The sequence below is a fragment of the Lagenorhynchus albirostris genome, chromosome 1, assembly GCF_949774975.1.
Source record: "Lagenorhynchus albirostris chromosome 1, mLagAlb1.1, whole genome shotgun sequence".
In the NCBI taxonomy this organism is placed as follows: domain Eukaryota; kingdom Metazoa; phylum Chordata; class Mammalia; order Artiodactyla; family Delphinidae; genus Lagenorhynchus; species Lagenorhynchus albirostris.
Window position 1 is genome coordinate 5,860,337 of NC_083095.1, and position 17,103 is coordinate 5,877,439.

A 17,103-nucleotide genomic window follows, 5' to 3' on the forward strand; every position below is an offset into this window, starting at 1 on the left:
ATCCTATAATCGCCTATCATTAAACACAACTTAAATATTCAGATATTCTCCACAAACCTTGGGCTAGCATGTTTTTATCACTAATTCCGAACAAGGGAATAACCTTTCACTTCAGAGACAAATGAGACACATTTACAGGTGCGCATCTGCTGTTTCCTTGTGTTTTATCAATCCCAGCGGACCCGCACACTTTTGCTCTAACGCACGCCGCTCAGAACAATCTATGTAACATATTACTGCTTGTCTGTGGTGTGTGGCTGTGGGTCCGCTCTGCGTTAGCTAACCCGTATAACTCGGCCTCGAGGCTCTCCATAACGTCAGTTACCTCCTCTGGGCTAAACGTACACTCCGTTAAAACGAGGTTTACTGCCCCTGCAATACTTCTTGGGGTGGAACGTGGAGACTTCTGTGGATTTAAGGAAAGGAAGGATGGAGGCCTGCCTCGTGAAGGAAGTCATGAATTACAGAGAAGGGAGACTTCCTGTGTCAGCCAGAATGTGTGTGTGAGATGTGCTTGGCGTGTGTACCTGTGTGCACAACTGTGTACACACCGGCGCTCAAGCACCCAAGCAGCTCGCTGCGTGATGGGTTTTGCCTGTGTATTTCTTAATTCACTCTTTATGTTATTAAGTGATAAGGATGGTTTGCTCTATGCCTCCTCTTCACGTTCTCTGCTAAATTCCCGTCCCCAGAATTCTAGAATCCTTTCAGAAAACCCTATATTGGGAGGGAGAGGGTTGGGGAAGTACATTCATTTCTCAGTCCACCAACACCCACTGGAAAAGTGTAGGTCCTTTTCAGAGAAGTCTACGGAAAGCAGATTTCAAGGGAGTCTGACGATGCATTCATCTATCTCGGGGAAGACATTATCTCCAACGCGTGTGAGAGCCTGGTATAAAGCGGGGGGGACTGTATAGAGATGATCTTGAGGAGTGCGCTGTAGTTTCTCAAGAATGCTGTGAGTTGCCACGTATAGAATCACTCTGTGTGTCTTGCCTCCGGCTCTTGCATCTGACTAGCAAACACCACGGCTCTCACCCTGCCCCGAGATGCCCCCTCCACAGTTAGAGGTATTGCTTTGTTTCAGGGCTGGGTGGCTGTTTCCTGAGCCTGAACTGCACACCTGGTGTGACCACAGAATTGAGCAGTTGAAGTCAAGACTGTTTGGGGGAAATCTTGGGTGTATGGGGCCGGCGGCCGTAGTGCAGTTTTCATACTTCCCTGTTTCCCCGAGACTCTGGACCACCCCATTCCTGAAGGCGGGCTTCTCAGCCGTGGGTGTTCAGATAAGAGGCTTCTGCTGGAATAACAGAACTTCTGCTGGAGACGGTGATGTAGAAGCCGCCTCGCTTCCTAAGCTCGTGGTCCTCGTAGATTGGACTTGAAGTTCCCTCTTTGTGTTTTCCACCCCCCAGTGTCATTTCTTTATACATTATGGTTTCTTAGTTTGGGAAGGGCAGGTCTGGCCTGCAACCAAACTCTCCGAGGGGTTTACCTCCATCCTTTCGTTGTACTGAGATTTTGTTGTACTGAACAGTTCGTGATTCAAATAGACCTTGAGCGTGGGCTTGAAAATCTTCATTTAAAAAACAAAATCAAAGTTTTCATTGCGATGGAATGTGCAGCAATGGACTTTGGTCTCTCTCCAGCTCAGTTTCTTTGTGTATTTTCAGAGCCTCCTCAGGTGGATCCCCCATCGCCTCTTCAGTTCCACATCCAGGTCCTCGCCTCCACGAATCTTAAGATCCCACCTCCATGTTTTTGTTCCTGCAGTTTCCTCCGCTGGGCACACACTTTCTGCCCTTTCTCTGCACAATGGACTCATTGAGCTCCAGGGTCTCCTCCTGCGAGAAGTCTCCCCCGATCCTCCCAGGCCATCAGTCTCTCCTCCTCTGGGCCCTGCACCGTGTGGCACACCCTTTCTTAGTGAACTAGTGGCCTGAGCCCTTACTGCATGTTTGTGGAGTCAAGAGCCTCTTGTCCTGGACCGCAGGCTCTGCGTGGGCATCCCTCCTGAGCTCAGTGCGGGCCTGGCAGACGACACACGCTGCCTGCACGTGTAGAGTAAAGGGAGGAAGGGAGGAAGGAGCAAATGAACAGACGTGTGGACAAGAGCCTCTCAGCTTTTGCTCCAGTGGTTCGGTTTCCGGGTGCAGACATAGTGTTGTGCAGACGTTGGGTGTTGTCCTGAGGGGCTTCCTGGCTTTTTAGGAGGAGAATGCGAACACCGAGAGCGGGGCATCTTTTTCACGTTTACGATTCAGCCCTGGGTTTGGAGGGTGAGTGTGGGTGAGTGAGGACAGCCCTGCACGGGAAACCCTGCAGAACGAGCAGGGGATGCATCGGATGGAAACACTTGCACAGTTCTCCGCAGGTCCTTGCCTTTCTCATCGCCTCTCCCATCTCCCCGCCCCTGCCTGCTTCTGCAGCCAACAGACCTGCTTTCTCTTTGGTGCACCCCGAGGGTGCTCACACAGGGCTCTCCACCCCGAGTGCCTTCCCTGCTGGATCTGGGCCGGTGCCACTTTCCCTGTGTCTGGCTTGAACTCACCTCCACGCGGTGTTGCCTGCCTGCCTCTTCCCTGGATGCTCTGAGGTCACTCGGCAGATCCTGCTCTGCCTCAGAATCCTTTGTGTCCACAGCTTAACCCACCCCTGCTCCCCCCCGACCCCCACCTGTGGCTGATCCCTCCAAGTAAGTAGGTCCTGTTGTGGGTCCTAGCGCCTAGCACATGGTGACCGGATGGACGAGTGAATGAATGAATGGGAAAGGGACGTCCCTAGAACATTTTGGACAAGATTAGGTTTCCTTGGCCTTAGTAACTTCCCAGGATGCTGCTTTTGCTCTGCTGGGGTTCTTGTGCCCCTGGCTGTCTAGGGGGATGCTGGGGCCTCAGTTTGAGGCTGTGGTGAAGACTGAAGGCCCAGTCCTCCAGCCCGAGGTAACTTGGGCATCGGAAGCACAAAGCTGACCTCTGCCGCATGGGTGCTCTCAGGGTGAGTGGACCGCAGCCGGGTGAGGTTTCTTACTTGTGGGGCCTCTTGATTCTCAGCCAAGCTCCACGTGGCATTTCCTGCACAGAGCCTCCAGCTCGCGGCACCGGCCAGCTCGCTGGTGTGCGCGGGGGCAGGGGGAATGGTGTGCTGTGTCTGGTCCAGGGCCGGTTACGGCGGAGTTTGCAAGCCCGGTGGAGGGGCAGCCAGGTGTGCGTCAGACACGACCCAGGCCCTGGGCTCAGACCCAGCTGTGAATCTGGGCTCTGTGACCCACAGGCTGTCTGACCCAGGGCCCCTCACTTAGCTGTGATGAGACTGAGTTTCTCTTTTATATAAGATCTGGATTAGAGCCCACTTTCCAGAGTGGCTGTGAGCGCCCACAAGTCCACCTCTGGCACGTGCAGTGGTACGTGAGTCAAGCCCACCAGAGTCAAGGGCAGGTGATACCAGTGTGGTGATCAGTGTCGAGCAGCATTCCCCCAAGGCTATGGGGATTCAGAGGGGGCTACGCTTGGGCTGTGTCTAAGAAGACGTTTTGCAGGGAGAGGAGGAAAGGCAGGTATTCCAGGCAGCTGAAACGGCAGGTGCAAGGAGGTGTGAGATGCACGGGCAGGGAGAGGACCAGGAGGGTGGGGGTCCAGCGCGTGAGTGGGCAGTGAGTCCGGCCGGATCCTGAAGGCTGAGAGCCCGGTGCTTCCTCCGGGCAGCAGCGGCTGTCAGGGCTGTGATGTGGGAGGATCGCTGGCCCGTTTGCCCCCTCTGCCAGGGCGGCTTAGAGGTGGATGGGGGCGGTGGCGGAGCGTCTGGCTTCTTTGGAGTCACCTGGATCCCAGCATCCTCTGGTGGTTGGAACACAGCCAGCGGGGAGGCATGGGCATGCTAGGTGGGGTCCTGCCCAGCGAGCCCGGGAAGCGGGGTCGTGGTGAGTGCCGAGCTGGGCCCTGCTCCAGAGGCGGCCTTGCCTGGAGGGCAGACTGTGCAGCCTGGGAAGGTTCACCCAGCCCTGGGCAGACGCCCTTGTTCTGCCTGTGATGACTTTAGCCACGCTGACCACGGCGGGAGCAAACAGACAGAACACAGCTAACATAGGTGCCGGCAATTCTGAAGTACGTGTGCGTTCGTCACCCTGCTGGTGGCCGGAGTTGGGGCAGTAGCACGATCACCTCAGCCCCGGTCCTCAGGGAGCTTGGAATCCAGACCAGATGATGAATTTTAAATAAATGACCCAAGGCCAGTCATGTGGCCTCCGGTAACTTACTTGCGGTCTCTGAGCCTCCTTTATTGCTCCTGTGTGGTCACGGGCAGAGAGCTATCATGAGACTACATGGGGTGATGCAGGTTCTAACCCCCAAAGGCAGCCAAGCCCTTGCGTGCTTTTCTCTCCTTGCACCTTGAGCTTGGTCCTAGCAGCACTCTTACTTTTCATGAAATAACTGAGAGGGTTATTAGGTGCTCTCGTCTCCCCCTGGAATTCGAGAGCTGCATCCCTCGATACCAGCAGAATACCTAGTGGATAAAGGGTGCCCAGCTCCTACGTGTTTCAATGAATGAATGAAAGGCAAGCGTAGGCATTGCTCTCGCAGGACACACCCTGCTACCTAGTCCACTCAGCTCTACCTATCTTGGTCCCCCCACTTAGTGGGCTTATGTGAGCTGGGATCCAGGGATGGCAAAGAGGCAGACGCACACCCTGTGTGGTGGTAATGGCTGTCTGGAGCTCTGGGTTAAGGAGGATTCTGAGGCCTGGTGGGGGAGTGTGGGGATGGATTGGCAACGTCCGCCACGGGCATTGGCTGTGCTAGACTGAGGCTGGCTCAGCACTTCATCACCAGGGAGACCATTTAGTAGCAGTAGTAGTGCTACTACTGTCACCACCAGAACCAACGCCCAACAAAGGGCATCTATTACTTTTCCATGAGATGATTGGCCTGAGTTCACCAAGTTGTTGAATTCTAGCCGAGAACAACACGTCTCCACGTTTCACTAGCACGTGGCTGGAACCAAAGGTGAGATCCCGAGGCACACACAACTGCCCCGTCTCCTACCCTGGGGTCCCTTGTCTTGGGAGGGGCCCAGGTCCGCACCCTTTCCTCTTCTGACTAAGCTTTTATCTAGAGCACGGCTGTCTGTGTGGCTCTGGGCTGATGACCTTATCTCTTCCAGTCTTCAGTTTCCTCATCTGTGAGATGGTGCTGCTGACAGTTCTTGACCTTGGGAGTTGTGAGGACAGTTCTCCTTAGCTGCAGGCAGCTCATGTAAGGGTTTAATAACGGTTTCTTGTTACTGCTGTTATTTTTCCCTTAGCTCCACCTTCTCTCTTGGAGAGGCTGAGGTTTTGTTTGATAGGATGCTTTCAGAACAAGCAGGGGTGCTTATAGATTTCATAGGTGACTGTGCTCAGAAATGATATGAACATGAAACTTACAGAGTTCCCCAAGGAAACCAACTGACATTTTCTTTCTGGGGGATCATGAAAGGGAAGACAGTCTTTAAACTAATAAGGGGTCTACACATCTAGAGATAATAGTGACAATGATTATTAACATTTTGGCACTGAGGAGGTGGCATTGCTAGTGGGCATAGATTCTGGAGGAGGATTGGGTGGTCGGCCAATGAATCCAGGCCTCTCCTTGGGCACCGGGTACCCTAAAATCCAGAGAGGGAAGGGGCCTGCCCCAGGGAGACCCTGGATCTAACAGCCTGCCCCAGACCCTGGCTGCCAGTGTCTCATGACCCCTTCACCAGGTCCTGAGTGGCACGTTGCCCCGTAGGCTCACCTGCTCTCTTAAACATCTCCACTCCAGGGACAAGGCCCGTGGTGGACCCGACTGGGCTCCATCAAAGGGTCATCGATGCCCTTCCCTGGGAGGACACACACAGTGTGATGGGAGGACCTTTTCATTGTGAAACAGGCCCTGACGAGTGTAAAGAGAACGATCTCAGGTGGTGCTGGGGGGTGCAGCTGGGATGGAGCCAGGTCTCTGGAAGCCCGAGCAGGGACATGGCCCTCCCCGTGCTGGCTGGGGGACTCTGCCTCTCTGAGCTGTCGCATCATCACGTGCCAGCAGGGAGGTGGTCCTTGCCTGGCCTCCCTCAGCGGTCGTGTGAGTGACGATGAAATGCGCTAATGGCTGTGAAAATGCCAAACCAACTGTCAAGTGCTTTGCAACCTGTAGAGGGCCACGTGAAGCCAAGACCCAGTTCTTTCTTCAGTGTCCAGGTGTCAGGGCTCTCATTTTTGCCTCCAGCTTTGGGAGGAGAAAGGCCCTGGCCGGTGATCGCCCCAGGCCCTGCTTGAGCTGGGAGGTGGCTTTTGAGCAGCCGTGAACCACTATATCCCCTGCAGGCAGGAATACCCTTCCACTGGGTATCACTTGGCTTTAGGAGAGCCCTCTTAAATTATTGCTCTCAATTATGGCCTTTTTATTGAATAATAACTCAGTTAAAGGTGTGCTTTTTATTGAACATCCCTGATACCTTTATTGGTATTATTAGAGTAACCAGCATAATAAGGAAGAACAATTACTTAAATGCTCATTAAAAAAATAAAAAAACAACTCCTACTAGCAGAGGTGGGGAGGCGGTAGCACTTCATTGCAGGAGCCCAGTTGCGTGTTGGTTCCCAAGAGTCACAATAAAAAATGCCTTTTCCTCAACGTTTGCAAGTTTCTACTTCCCTGGAACCTCTAATGCATTAGGCAGGCTGCATTAAAATTCCTCCAGGGGAGAGGGTGTGGAGAAAGGGAACCCTCTTGCACTGCTGGTGGGAATGTAAATTGATACAGCCACTATGGAGAACAGTATGGAGGTTCCTTAAAAAACTAAAAACAGAACTACCATATGACCCAGCAATCCCACTCCTGGACGCATACCCTGAGAAAACCATAATTCAAAAAGAGTCATGTACCACAATGTTCATTGCAGCTCTATTTACAATAGCCAGGACATGGAAGCAACCTAAGCATCCCTCGACAGATGAATGGATAAAGAAGATGTGGCACATATATACAATGGAATATTCCTCAGCCATAAAAAGAAACGAAATTGAGTTATTTGTAGTGAGGTGGATGGACCTAGAGACTGTCACACAGAGTGAAGTAAGTCAGAAAGAGAAAAACAAATACCGTATGCTAACACATATATATGGACTCTAAAAAAAAAAAAAAGTTTCTGAAGAACCTAGGGGCAGGAGAGGAATAAAGATGCAGATGTAGAGAGAATGGACTTGAGGACACAGGGAGGGGGAAGGGTAAGCTGGGACGAAGTGAGAGAGTGGTATGGACATATATACACTACCAAACGTAAAATAGATAGCTAGTGGGAAGCAGCCGCATAGCACAGGGAGATCAGCTCTGTGCTTTGTGTCCACCTAGAGGGGTGGGGTAGGGAGGGTGGGAGGGAGACGCAAGAGGGAGGAGATATGGGGATATATGTATATGTATAGCTGATTCACTTTGTTATACAGCAGAAACTAACACAGCATTGTAAAGCAATTATACTCCAATAAAGATGTTAAAAAATAAAAAAGAAAAGAAAATTCCTCCAGGGTTTTATTACTGCCAGAGTTAGACTGAAAGGCATCCCTGAAGCGTCCACTGCCAGGTACGAGATGGATAATAAACAAAACACGCAAAGCCCAACCGTAACATGTGCGCAGTGATGTGTGAATTTCGTAGGGTGTGTCCACATGCGCGATCTCATTTGCTCCCCCGGCCCTCTTTGGAAGCAGATATGTTATTCCCGCTCTACTGATGAGGAAACAGAGGCTCAGAGAGGTTAAGCGACTTGATCAACATCACTCTGCTGGGAATGTCAAGGCGGAGGTATGAACTCACGCTGCTGTCCAGGGTTCTCTTCAGCAGAGATCACTGGGAGGGTTTTGAATTTGAGAAAAACACAGGGCCTCCCTTGAAAGCCAGGAGAGCAAAAGAAGACCCAGTGTGGGTTTCTGCCAATGGATACCAAAAATGTCTGAGGAAGAAAGAAGGAAGGAAGCAAGCAAACAAGACACGGGCCCTGGGTTCTGAGTCGCCAAGCCTGATGCAGTGATCCAAACGCAGCTGACGTTTCTAGGCCTGTAGGCCAGGTTTGGCGTCGCTGGGTAAGTCGCTTCAAAATAACCTAGGCGTCGGGCTTCCCTGGTGGCGCAGTGGTTGGGAGTCCGCCTGCCGATGCAGGGGGTGCGGGTTCGTGCCCCGGTCCGGGAAGATCCCACGTGCTGCGGAGTGGCTGGGCCTGTGGGCCATGGCCGCTGGGCCTGCGCGTCAGGAGCCTGTGCTCCGCAACGGGAGAGGCCACAGCAGTGAGAGGCCCGCGTACCGCAAAAAAATAAAATAAAATAAAAATAAAAATAACCTAGGCGTCGACCTCTCAGTTGGAACGTCGGCAGCCACAGTGGCAGCGTGTCGGGACATGGACCCTGTCTGGGCCACCAGCGAAGTCGGCACGTGGTAGAGCTTCCAGCTCGCCTCTGGGCAGGTGGCCCTGAGCTCCAGGAGCGGGGACAGCCCTGAGTCCGAAGCAGCCCTCTCACCGGGGGTCTTCCACTGCATTTAAAAATGAGCCATTGGTGACTGTGTGTGTTGGGGCTTTAAAATATTTAGTGAGTTTTTGAACAGAAAAATGTTCCGAGCGGCTCTTCAAAGGCTTCCTGACATTGTTCAGTTCTCAAAAGTGAGCAGCCCCAGTGCTCAAGGCTGCTTCTAGGTAAGAGATAACCATGAAGTGGTAATATGGAAATGAACATTTTATTTAAAAGAGAAAGTTACGGAGGAGAGTGGAAAGTGCATTGTCTAGGAAGGGCCTTTGAGGGCTGGGAGATTTTAAAAACATCGGAAGCTGTCAGATCCTGGGAAGACCGGCACCTGCAGTGAATCTTGCCATGGCGTGGAGAGAAGTGTGGGCGCCAGATGGGTTCAGGGGTGCGGGAAAAGAGCTTACCCTGGCTTGACGAGGGACCCTGGAATCCTATTCAAGGGATACGCACAGAGCTTTTCTCCCCCTGATGGTGAATTCCGGACAGTTAACTTCCTCCCGGTTGCTCCAAGTTAGAGTTTTAGCAGTGTCTTTTGCTCTTTTTTTTTTTTTAATACAAAAAGTGGAAACATCTGAACTCTTTAGAACACGCAGCTACATGCTTCTCAGCAGCTGCCGTTTGAGTTAAAAAATATATATATTTTAATTGGCCATTTCATTCCTGGCCTGCCTAAGAGTTTTGCATCGTCTTCTGATACGCACATTCCTCACGGGCAGTAGAACTTTCTAGAAAATGTGTAGCCATCAGAAGAAGAAACAGGAAGTGCTCTGGAGAGACCCAAGGAAATGAAGATGATGAAAAAGGAGATTGGGGGAAGGGAGGCGGCCCGTCGTCTTAAAAACATGAGGAGCCAGAGCAGCTGTGCGCAGTAGCCTGGTTAATGAGAGTGGCTGGAGCGGAGGTGAAGGGTACAGACTGCGCTTTAATTGGAAGGTCTGTGACCTTGCGGGAGGTGGGGCTTCACTTGTGTTATGAGCTCCTGTGCCAGAAAGGGACTTTTCCTTTATCTTCGTATTTATTACTCGTTTATTCTGCCTCGCTCCAGAAAAGGATTTGCGGAGGGCTCTAAATAGCGTGGCTTCTGGCCCGCTTTCCCGTGAGGCTGTCTGAGGTGAAGAGTTCTGCTCCCCACACGCGTTAACCTAAAGCCAGGACAGGAGATGCTGCCTCCAGGAAGCTGGCGCTCTCTGCCGTAGCAGGGTGGCACGCAGGACGGGAAGGCTGGGGTGTCCGTGTGGCCTTACCGCTCCCGCAGTAAGGACCACGGCCGCCCAGGGCCTTGGGAAGGAAAGGCCCTGTTTCCAGGTGGGGAAATTCTCCCCAGGGGCTCCAGCATGGGGAACTGAATTACACAGACATACTGGGAGGAGGAAGTTGCCCAGACACCCTGGAGAAAGAAAATTGCCTCAGAAGTTCTCCTGGAGCTGTGTTTAAAAGTGAGGTGAAGCTGACCTTCGGAATTCTTTTTTCCTTTTTGTCCTCCCTGCCCCCCGCACCCCTCTTGGTCTCCTCACTACCAAACACACAGACACATGTCCTGTTGCACGTGAGCGTGCAGTGATGCCCATAGACCACCAGACCTGGAAGGCAGGTCTTGGTTTCCAGTGGTGGGTGATCTGGCCCAGTTGCTTCTGTGTCTGGGAGAATCTCCACCCTGCCCCCCTGCCCCCTGGACAGCCCCCACACACTGCATGGCTCAGGGAGGTCCAGGCCCCTTGGACCTTGGACCTTGGGAGAGGTCAAGTTTAACCTGTATGGAACTCAGGACGTTTGGTCCCAGAGCCACTTGGATTTTACTGCTAAGGGTGAAGCCCCCAAGAAACATAATTTGTGGCTGGAAAACCAAAAAAATACATCTCTATACGGGATTTCAGAAGTCCTTAATCTTCCAGGGAGTGGCTGAGATGGGGCTTGTCTGCTCCAGCCCGCCCCGTGTACTCCCCCCTCCCCTTCCCGATACGGGGTATGGACATTAACATGCACGTTTGGCTCCACCAGGGAGCTTGCGGCTACCGTGCTTTATCAGCGTTCAAATCTTCCAGGTACAAGAACGTTTGAAAAAACAAAAGGGTATTTCAAGATCTCAGCTGTGATGTCGTGTTCCCTTTTCCTTTCCCGGCCAGTGAGCAAATCTGATGTTGGAAAGCCGGACCTGCCCACACCTGTCCTGTTCACGTGAAGCATGAGGAGAAGAGGTTCAGGCTGGAGAAGCAGCCAGTTTCACCCGCAGGTTCAGGACGTTGGCCACAAAAGACGTTCTGGTTGGAAGGTCTAGGCTCCATTTTGTGATGACCCTAATGATGGACAAAGACAGGGGCGTTTTGGCTCTATGCCACCAGCGTCCACTAAGACTGGCTCCCGATGTCACCAGAGCCAGTTTGTAACAATTCCACACTTGCCACCATTAATCCTGACTGTCCTGTCAGATGTGACATTCTTTCACTCAGTGTTTCTGGCAAAGGACCTCACCCCTCCCCCTCCCCAGGGGTCTCTGGAGGCCAGATTCCACACTGTGGTTAGGGGTGTGTGTGTGAGGCCAGGAGAGCAATGGTGGGGGACAGCTGTCACCCAGTAGTGATGTTCATGACATGCTGAATCCTTCTGTTCCTACGCATCCGTGTTTAAATCTGACAGGGCTTTCTGCATGGACCCTGGTGTGTGAAACCCTGGGATTTCCTGTAGTTAAAATCCCGAGTGATGCAGAGGTATCAACCGTTTCTCTTAAAACGTTCGGGCGAGTTTCCCTGGTGGCGCAGTGGTTGAGAGTCCGCCTGCCGATGCAGGGGACGCAGCTTCGTGCCCCGGTCTGGGAGGATCCCACAGGCCGCGGAGCGGCTGGGCCCATGAGCCATGGCCGCTGAGCCTGTGCGTCCGGAGCCTGTGCTCCGCAACGGGAGAGGCCACGACAGTGAGAGGCCCGCGTACGGCAAAAAAAAAAAAAAAAAAAAAAAAAAAAAATGTTCGCAAGGCGATTTGGTTTGATTTGTGCTTCTTAGAACTTTATTGGATCAAAGATTGCCTAGTCAGTGACTGGGGGGGGAGGGGACAGTTTTGCCCCCCAGGGAGGTTTGGCAATGCCTGGAGAGAGTTTGGATCCTCATGATTGGGAGGGGAGGGAGTGCTACTGGCTTCTAGTGGGTAGAGGCCAGGGATGCTGCTGAACACCCTACAAAGCACAGGGCGGCCCCCGGCCCCCAGGCGGAGAATCATCAGGGTCTACATGTCAGTAGTGCCTTGCTTGACAATCCCTGGTCTAGACCGTGGCCAGTGTGAAGGTAGCCCTGAACGGCTGAAATCTGCCCTGCTATCTTTTATGCAGTCCAGCCTTCCCGTACTTCCTATTACTGGAATCAGGCATTCTCACAAACACATCTCCTTTGGCTTCTGAGGTGATGGGCTTAAGGACACCGTATTTTAGGGGCACAGAGGGATGTCTACCGAATTGCAGTAACTTGCTGAGGACGCATGCCTGGTCCGGGCTTTGCCAGGGCCGCCAGCCCACAGAGCAGGCTTCTTCAGCCCCTCTGCCGGGGACCTGCCAGGGGGTCGCAGGCCTGGGCCTGCTCAGAAGCCGTCCCGCTGCTGCCGCCCTCAAGGGCCGCGGGTCCCCGGACACACTCGGCTCCGGCTCGCCTCCGGGTCAGTGGCCCCGTGGTGCGCGAGCCCCCGTCCTCCGCTTCTCACGCTCTCTCTGCCTTTCCGTCCGTGTGTCTCCCCAGGTAAAGATGAGCCTTCCAGCTACATTTGCACAACATGCAAGCAGCCCTTCAACAGCGCGTGGTTCCTGCTGCAGCACGCGCAGAACACGCACGGCTTCCGCATCTACCTGGAGCCCGGGCCGGCCAGCAGCTCGCTCACGCCGCGGCTCACCATCCCGCCGCCGCTCGGGCCCGAGGCCGTGGCCCAGTCCCCGCTCATGAATTTCCTGGGCGACAGCAACCCCTTCAACCTGCTGCGCATGACGGGCCCCATCCTGCGGGACCACCCGGGCTTCGGCGAGGGCCGCCTGCCCGGCACGCCGCCGCTCTTCAGCCCGCCGCCGCGCCACCACCTGGACCCGCACCGCCTCAGCGCCGAGGAGATGGGGCTCGTCGCCCAGCACCCCAGTGCCTTCGACAGAGTCATGCGCCTGAACCCCATGGCCATCGACTCGCCCGCCATGGACTTCTCGCGGCGGCTCCGCGAGCTGGCGGGCAACAGCTCCACGCCGCCGCCCGTGTCCCCGGGCCGCGGCAACCCTATGCACCGGCTCCTGAACCCCTTCCAGCCCAGCCCCAAGTCCCCGTTCCTGAGCACTCCGCCGCTGCCGCCCATGCCCCCCGGCGGCACGCCGCCGCCCCAGCCGCCGGCCAAGAGCAAGTCGTGCGAGTTCTGCGGCAAGACCTTCAAGTTCCAGAGCAATCTCATCGTGCACCGGCGCAGCCACACGGGCGAGAAGCCCTACAAGTGCCAGCTGTGCGACCACGCGTGCTCGCAGGCGAGCAAGCTCAAGCGCCACATGAAGACGCACATGCACAAGGCCGGCTCCCTGGCCGGCCGCTCCGACGACGGGCTCTCGGCCGCCAGCTCCCCGGAGCCCGGCACCAGCGAGCTGGCCGGCGAGGGCCTCAAGGCGGCCGACGGCGAGTTCCGCCACCACGAGAGCGACCCGTCGCTGGGCCACGAGCCTGAGGAGGAAGACGAGGAGGAGGAGGACGAGGAGGAGGAGCTGCTGCTGGAGAACGAGAGCCGGCCCGAGTCGAGCTTCAGCATGGACTCGGAGCTGAGCCGCAACCGGGAGAACGGCGGCGGCGGTGGCGGCGGCGGCGGCGGCGGCGTGGCCGGGGTGCCGGGCGCGGGCGGCGGCGTGGGCGGCGCGGCCAAGGCGCTGGCCGACGAGAAGGCGCTGGTGCTGGGCAAGGTCATGGAGAACGTGGGCCTGGGTGCGCTGCCGCCCTACGGCGAGCTGCTGGCCGACAAGCAGAAGCGCGGCGCCTTCCTGAAGCGCTCGGCGGGCGGCGGGGACCCGGGCGACGACGACGACGCGGGCGGCTGCGGCGACGCGGGCCCGGGCGGCGCGGTCAACGGGCGCGGCGGCGGCTTTGCGCCGGGCGCCGAGCCCTTCCCGGGCCTCTTCCCGCGCAAGCCGGCGCCTCTGCCCAGCCCCGGGCTCAACAGCGCGGCCAAGCGCATCAAGGTGGAGAAGGACCTGGAGCTGCCGCCCGCCGCGCTCATCCCGTCCGAGAACGTGTACTCGCAGTGGCTCGTGGGCTACGCGGCGTCGCGGCACTTCATGAAGGACCCCTTCCTGGGCTTCACGGACGCGCGCCAGTCGCCCTTCGCCACGTCGTCCGAGCACTCGTCCGAGAACGGCAGCCTGCGCTTCTCCACGCCGCCCGGGGACCTGCTGGACGGCGGGCTGTCGGGCCGCAGCGGCACGGCCAGCGGGGGCAGCACGCCGCACCTGGGCGGCCCGGGCCCCGGGAGGCCGAGCTCCAAGGAGGGCCGGCGCAGCGACACGTGCGAGTACTGCGGCAAGGTGTTCAAGAACTGCAGCAACCTGACGGTGCACCGGCGGAGCCACACCGGCGAGCGGCCTTACAAGTGCGAGCTGTGCAACTACGCGTGCGCGCAGAGCAGTAAGCTCACGCGCCACATGAAGACGCACGGGCAGATCGGCAAGGAGGTGTACCGCTGCGACATCTGCCAGATGCCCTTCAGCGTCTACAGCACCCTGGAGAAACACATGAAAAAGTGGCACGGCGAGCACTTGCTGACTAACGACGTCAAAATCGAGCAGGCCGAGAGGAGCTAAGCGCGCGCGGCCCCCGCGCACCTGTACAGTAGCCCCGTCGCCAAGCGAGAGAATGCTGACCTGACACTTGCCTCCGTGTCGCCGCCGCCGCTCGGCACCCTCTGCGAGCCCCCGGGGCCCCAGGGGAGGCGGCCCTCCAACCTAACCTGTGTCTGCGAAGTCCTATGGAAACCCGAGGGTTGATTAAGGCAGTAAAAATTGTGGAGCCTTTTAACTGTGCAATAATTTCTGTATTTATTGGGTTTTGTAATTTTTTTGGCATGTGCAGGTACTTTTTATTATTATTCTTTCTGTTGAAATTCCTTTAAGAGATTTTGTTGGGTATCCATCCCTTCTTCAGTTTTTTGTTTCTTTTTTTTGTTTCTTTTTTTTGTTTGTTTTTTAAAAACTCAGTAGTAGCCTGAGCGATGACTCCCGAGCTATGTAGAGGGGAAGCATATATTTTAAATTATAATTTGGGGGGGGGAGGGCGCTGCTTTTTTGAAATCTAAGCTAAGCATGTGTAATTTCTTGTGAAGAAGCCAACACTTAAATGACTTTTAAAGTTGTTTACTTTTTTATTCCTTTTTTTTTTTTGTCCTGAAATAAAAAGTGGCATGCGTTTTTGTTTTTGTTTTGGGGGAGGGGGTGGATGAACAGCGGATAACAATCTTTAAAGTTGTAGCACTTTGTTTCAGAATCGGAAAGGAGATGTAGCACTGATGATGTCCCGAGTAACAGAGGCCTTTTCTGTGTTGATTTCAACTTTGCAATACATAAGGAAACCTTTGCGTGGTGGTGGTGGGGAGAGGCCCTCAGAAAACTCAGCACTGCCAGAGAAACAGGAGTTTTTGAGGGCTGCCCCCGGGAAATGGCCCAAGAGCATTCTAAAATTGTGCATTCCCAGCAGATCCCGTACTTTTCTTGGAATGTCGGTGGGCCCTGGGATGCCATCTCTGCTATCTGCCGTAGATTAGACTAAATAAAATGGGCTGAGGGTACTTTTGGGGGTAGATGGTGGTGGCCTGCAGTGACACAGAAAGGAGAGAAACCAGTGGTGTTCTTTCAGGCTTCTTCTGGCTTGACAGCTTCTCTCTCTCTCTCTCTATCACCCCCACCACAGAAATCCTAAGTCATACATTGCTGCCAGTGACAACTGATCGTTTCCCAAGCAGACAAGTGTACTGATGGTGAATTGAGGGAAGTTACTATTCTCTCATGTAATGCACACTGATGACATTGTACGGACGGGGGGAGGGGGGCGGCGAGGGGGGAGTGGGGGAGGATCTTGCCAATTTCAGTTCCCTTTTACTGGAGAACGGGAAGAGTTCCATCCGAAGATGCCCAGCGCTACTTCCCAGGTTTTTTTGGTTTTTTTTTTTCTCTATCCCATTAGGTTGGAAGGTACTAAACATTGGACTGTTAAGATTAGACATTTGAATTCTGTTGACCCGCACTTTAAAGCTTTTGTTTGCATTTAAATTAAATGGCTTCTAAACAAGAAATTGCAGCATCTTCTTCGTTTTGGCCCAGAGGTGGGTTAAACTGTAAGGGATGGCTGAGATGGAGTGTCAGTATTGCTAAGCGTGGCATTCACAATACTGGCACTATAAAGAACAAAATAAAATAATTTATTGGACAGTTTTTCTACTGCCATTCAATTTGATGTGAGTGCCTTGAAAACTGATCTTCCTATTTGAGTCTCTTGAGACAAATGCAAAACTTTTTTTTTTTTTGAAATGAAAAGACTTTTTTTTTAAAAAAAAAGTAAAACGAGAAAAGTACATTTCTTTAGAAACAAACAAAGCCACATTTACTTTAAATAAATTTTCAAAAATCCTGGTTGAAGACATGAAAATGCCATAAGACCCAATCAAATGAAGAAATAAACCCAGCACAACCTTGGATATCCATTAGCTGAATTATCCTCAGCCCCTTTTGTCTGTGGGACAACGCTGCTTAGATGTGGAGTGGAGGTGATTTACTGCTGAATTAAAACTCAAGTGACACAAGGTACAAGTTGATATCGTTGAATGAAAAACAGAACAAAAACAATTCAGGAACAACGGCTAATTTTTTTCTAACGTTAAATTTAGTGCACTCTGTCTTAAAAATACGTTTACAGTATTGGATACATACAAGGGTAAAAAAAAAATTGTGTGTATGTGTGTTGGAGCGATCGTTTTTTTCAGAGTTTGCTTAATAGGTTATAAAAAGATGCCACAGTGGCTGCGTGTATATTGTTTTCTTTTGGTGACGGGGTTTTAGTATATATTATATATATGAAAATTTCTTGATTACTGTAAAAGTGGACCAGTATTTGTAATAATCGAGAATGCCTGGGCATTTGACAAAACAAGAAAAAAAAAAAAACCCTTTTCTTTTCCTTGAAAATGTTGCAGTAAAATTTAAATGGTGGGGTCTATAATAATTTGTTCTTGTCACAGTAACTGTAAAGTCGGAGTTTTAGTAAATTTTTTTCTGCCTTGGGTGTTGAATTTTTATTTCAAAAAAAAATGTATAGAAACTTGTATTTGGGGATTAAAAGGGGATTGCTACACCATGTAGAAAAAGTATGTAGAAAAAAAAGTGCTTAATATTGTTATTGCTTTGCAGAAAAAAAAATCCACATTTCTGATCTGTACTTATTTTCCTCCTCCCGCCTCTCTCTGGAATGGATATTGGTTGGTTCATATGATGTAAGCACTTGCTGTATTTTTACTGGAGCTTGTAATTTTTTAACTGTAAGCTTGTCCTTTTAAAAGGATTTAATGTACCTTTTTGTTAGTGAATTTGG

At 53.0% G+C, this 17,103-nt stretch overlaps 1 protein-coding gene across 2 annotated transcripts in view; it reads left to right on the plus strand.

Moving 5' to 3' along the window:
* BCL11B (BCL11 transcription factor B) overlaps positions 1–15,535 on the plus strand; it is a 92,474-nt gene extending 76,939 nt beyond the window's left edge. For both annotated transcript variants that reach the window (XM_060163622.1, XM_060163542.1), the window contains exon 4: positions 12,253–15,535. In XM_060163622.1, the coding sequence (XP_060019605.1) occupies positions 12,253–14,327 (2,075 nt within the window). In that variant the 3' untranslated portion in view covers positions 14,328–15,535. The remainder of the gene's footprint in view (positions 1–12,252) is intronic.
* The last annotated feature ends 1,568 nt before the right edge of the window (positions 15,536–17,103 follow it).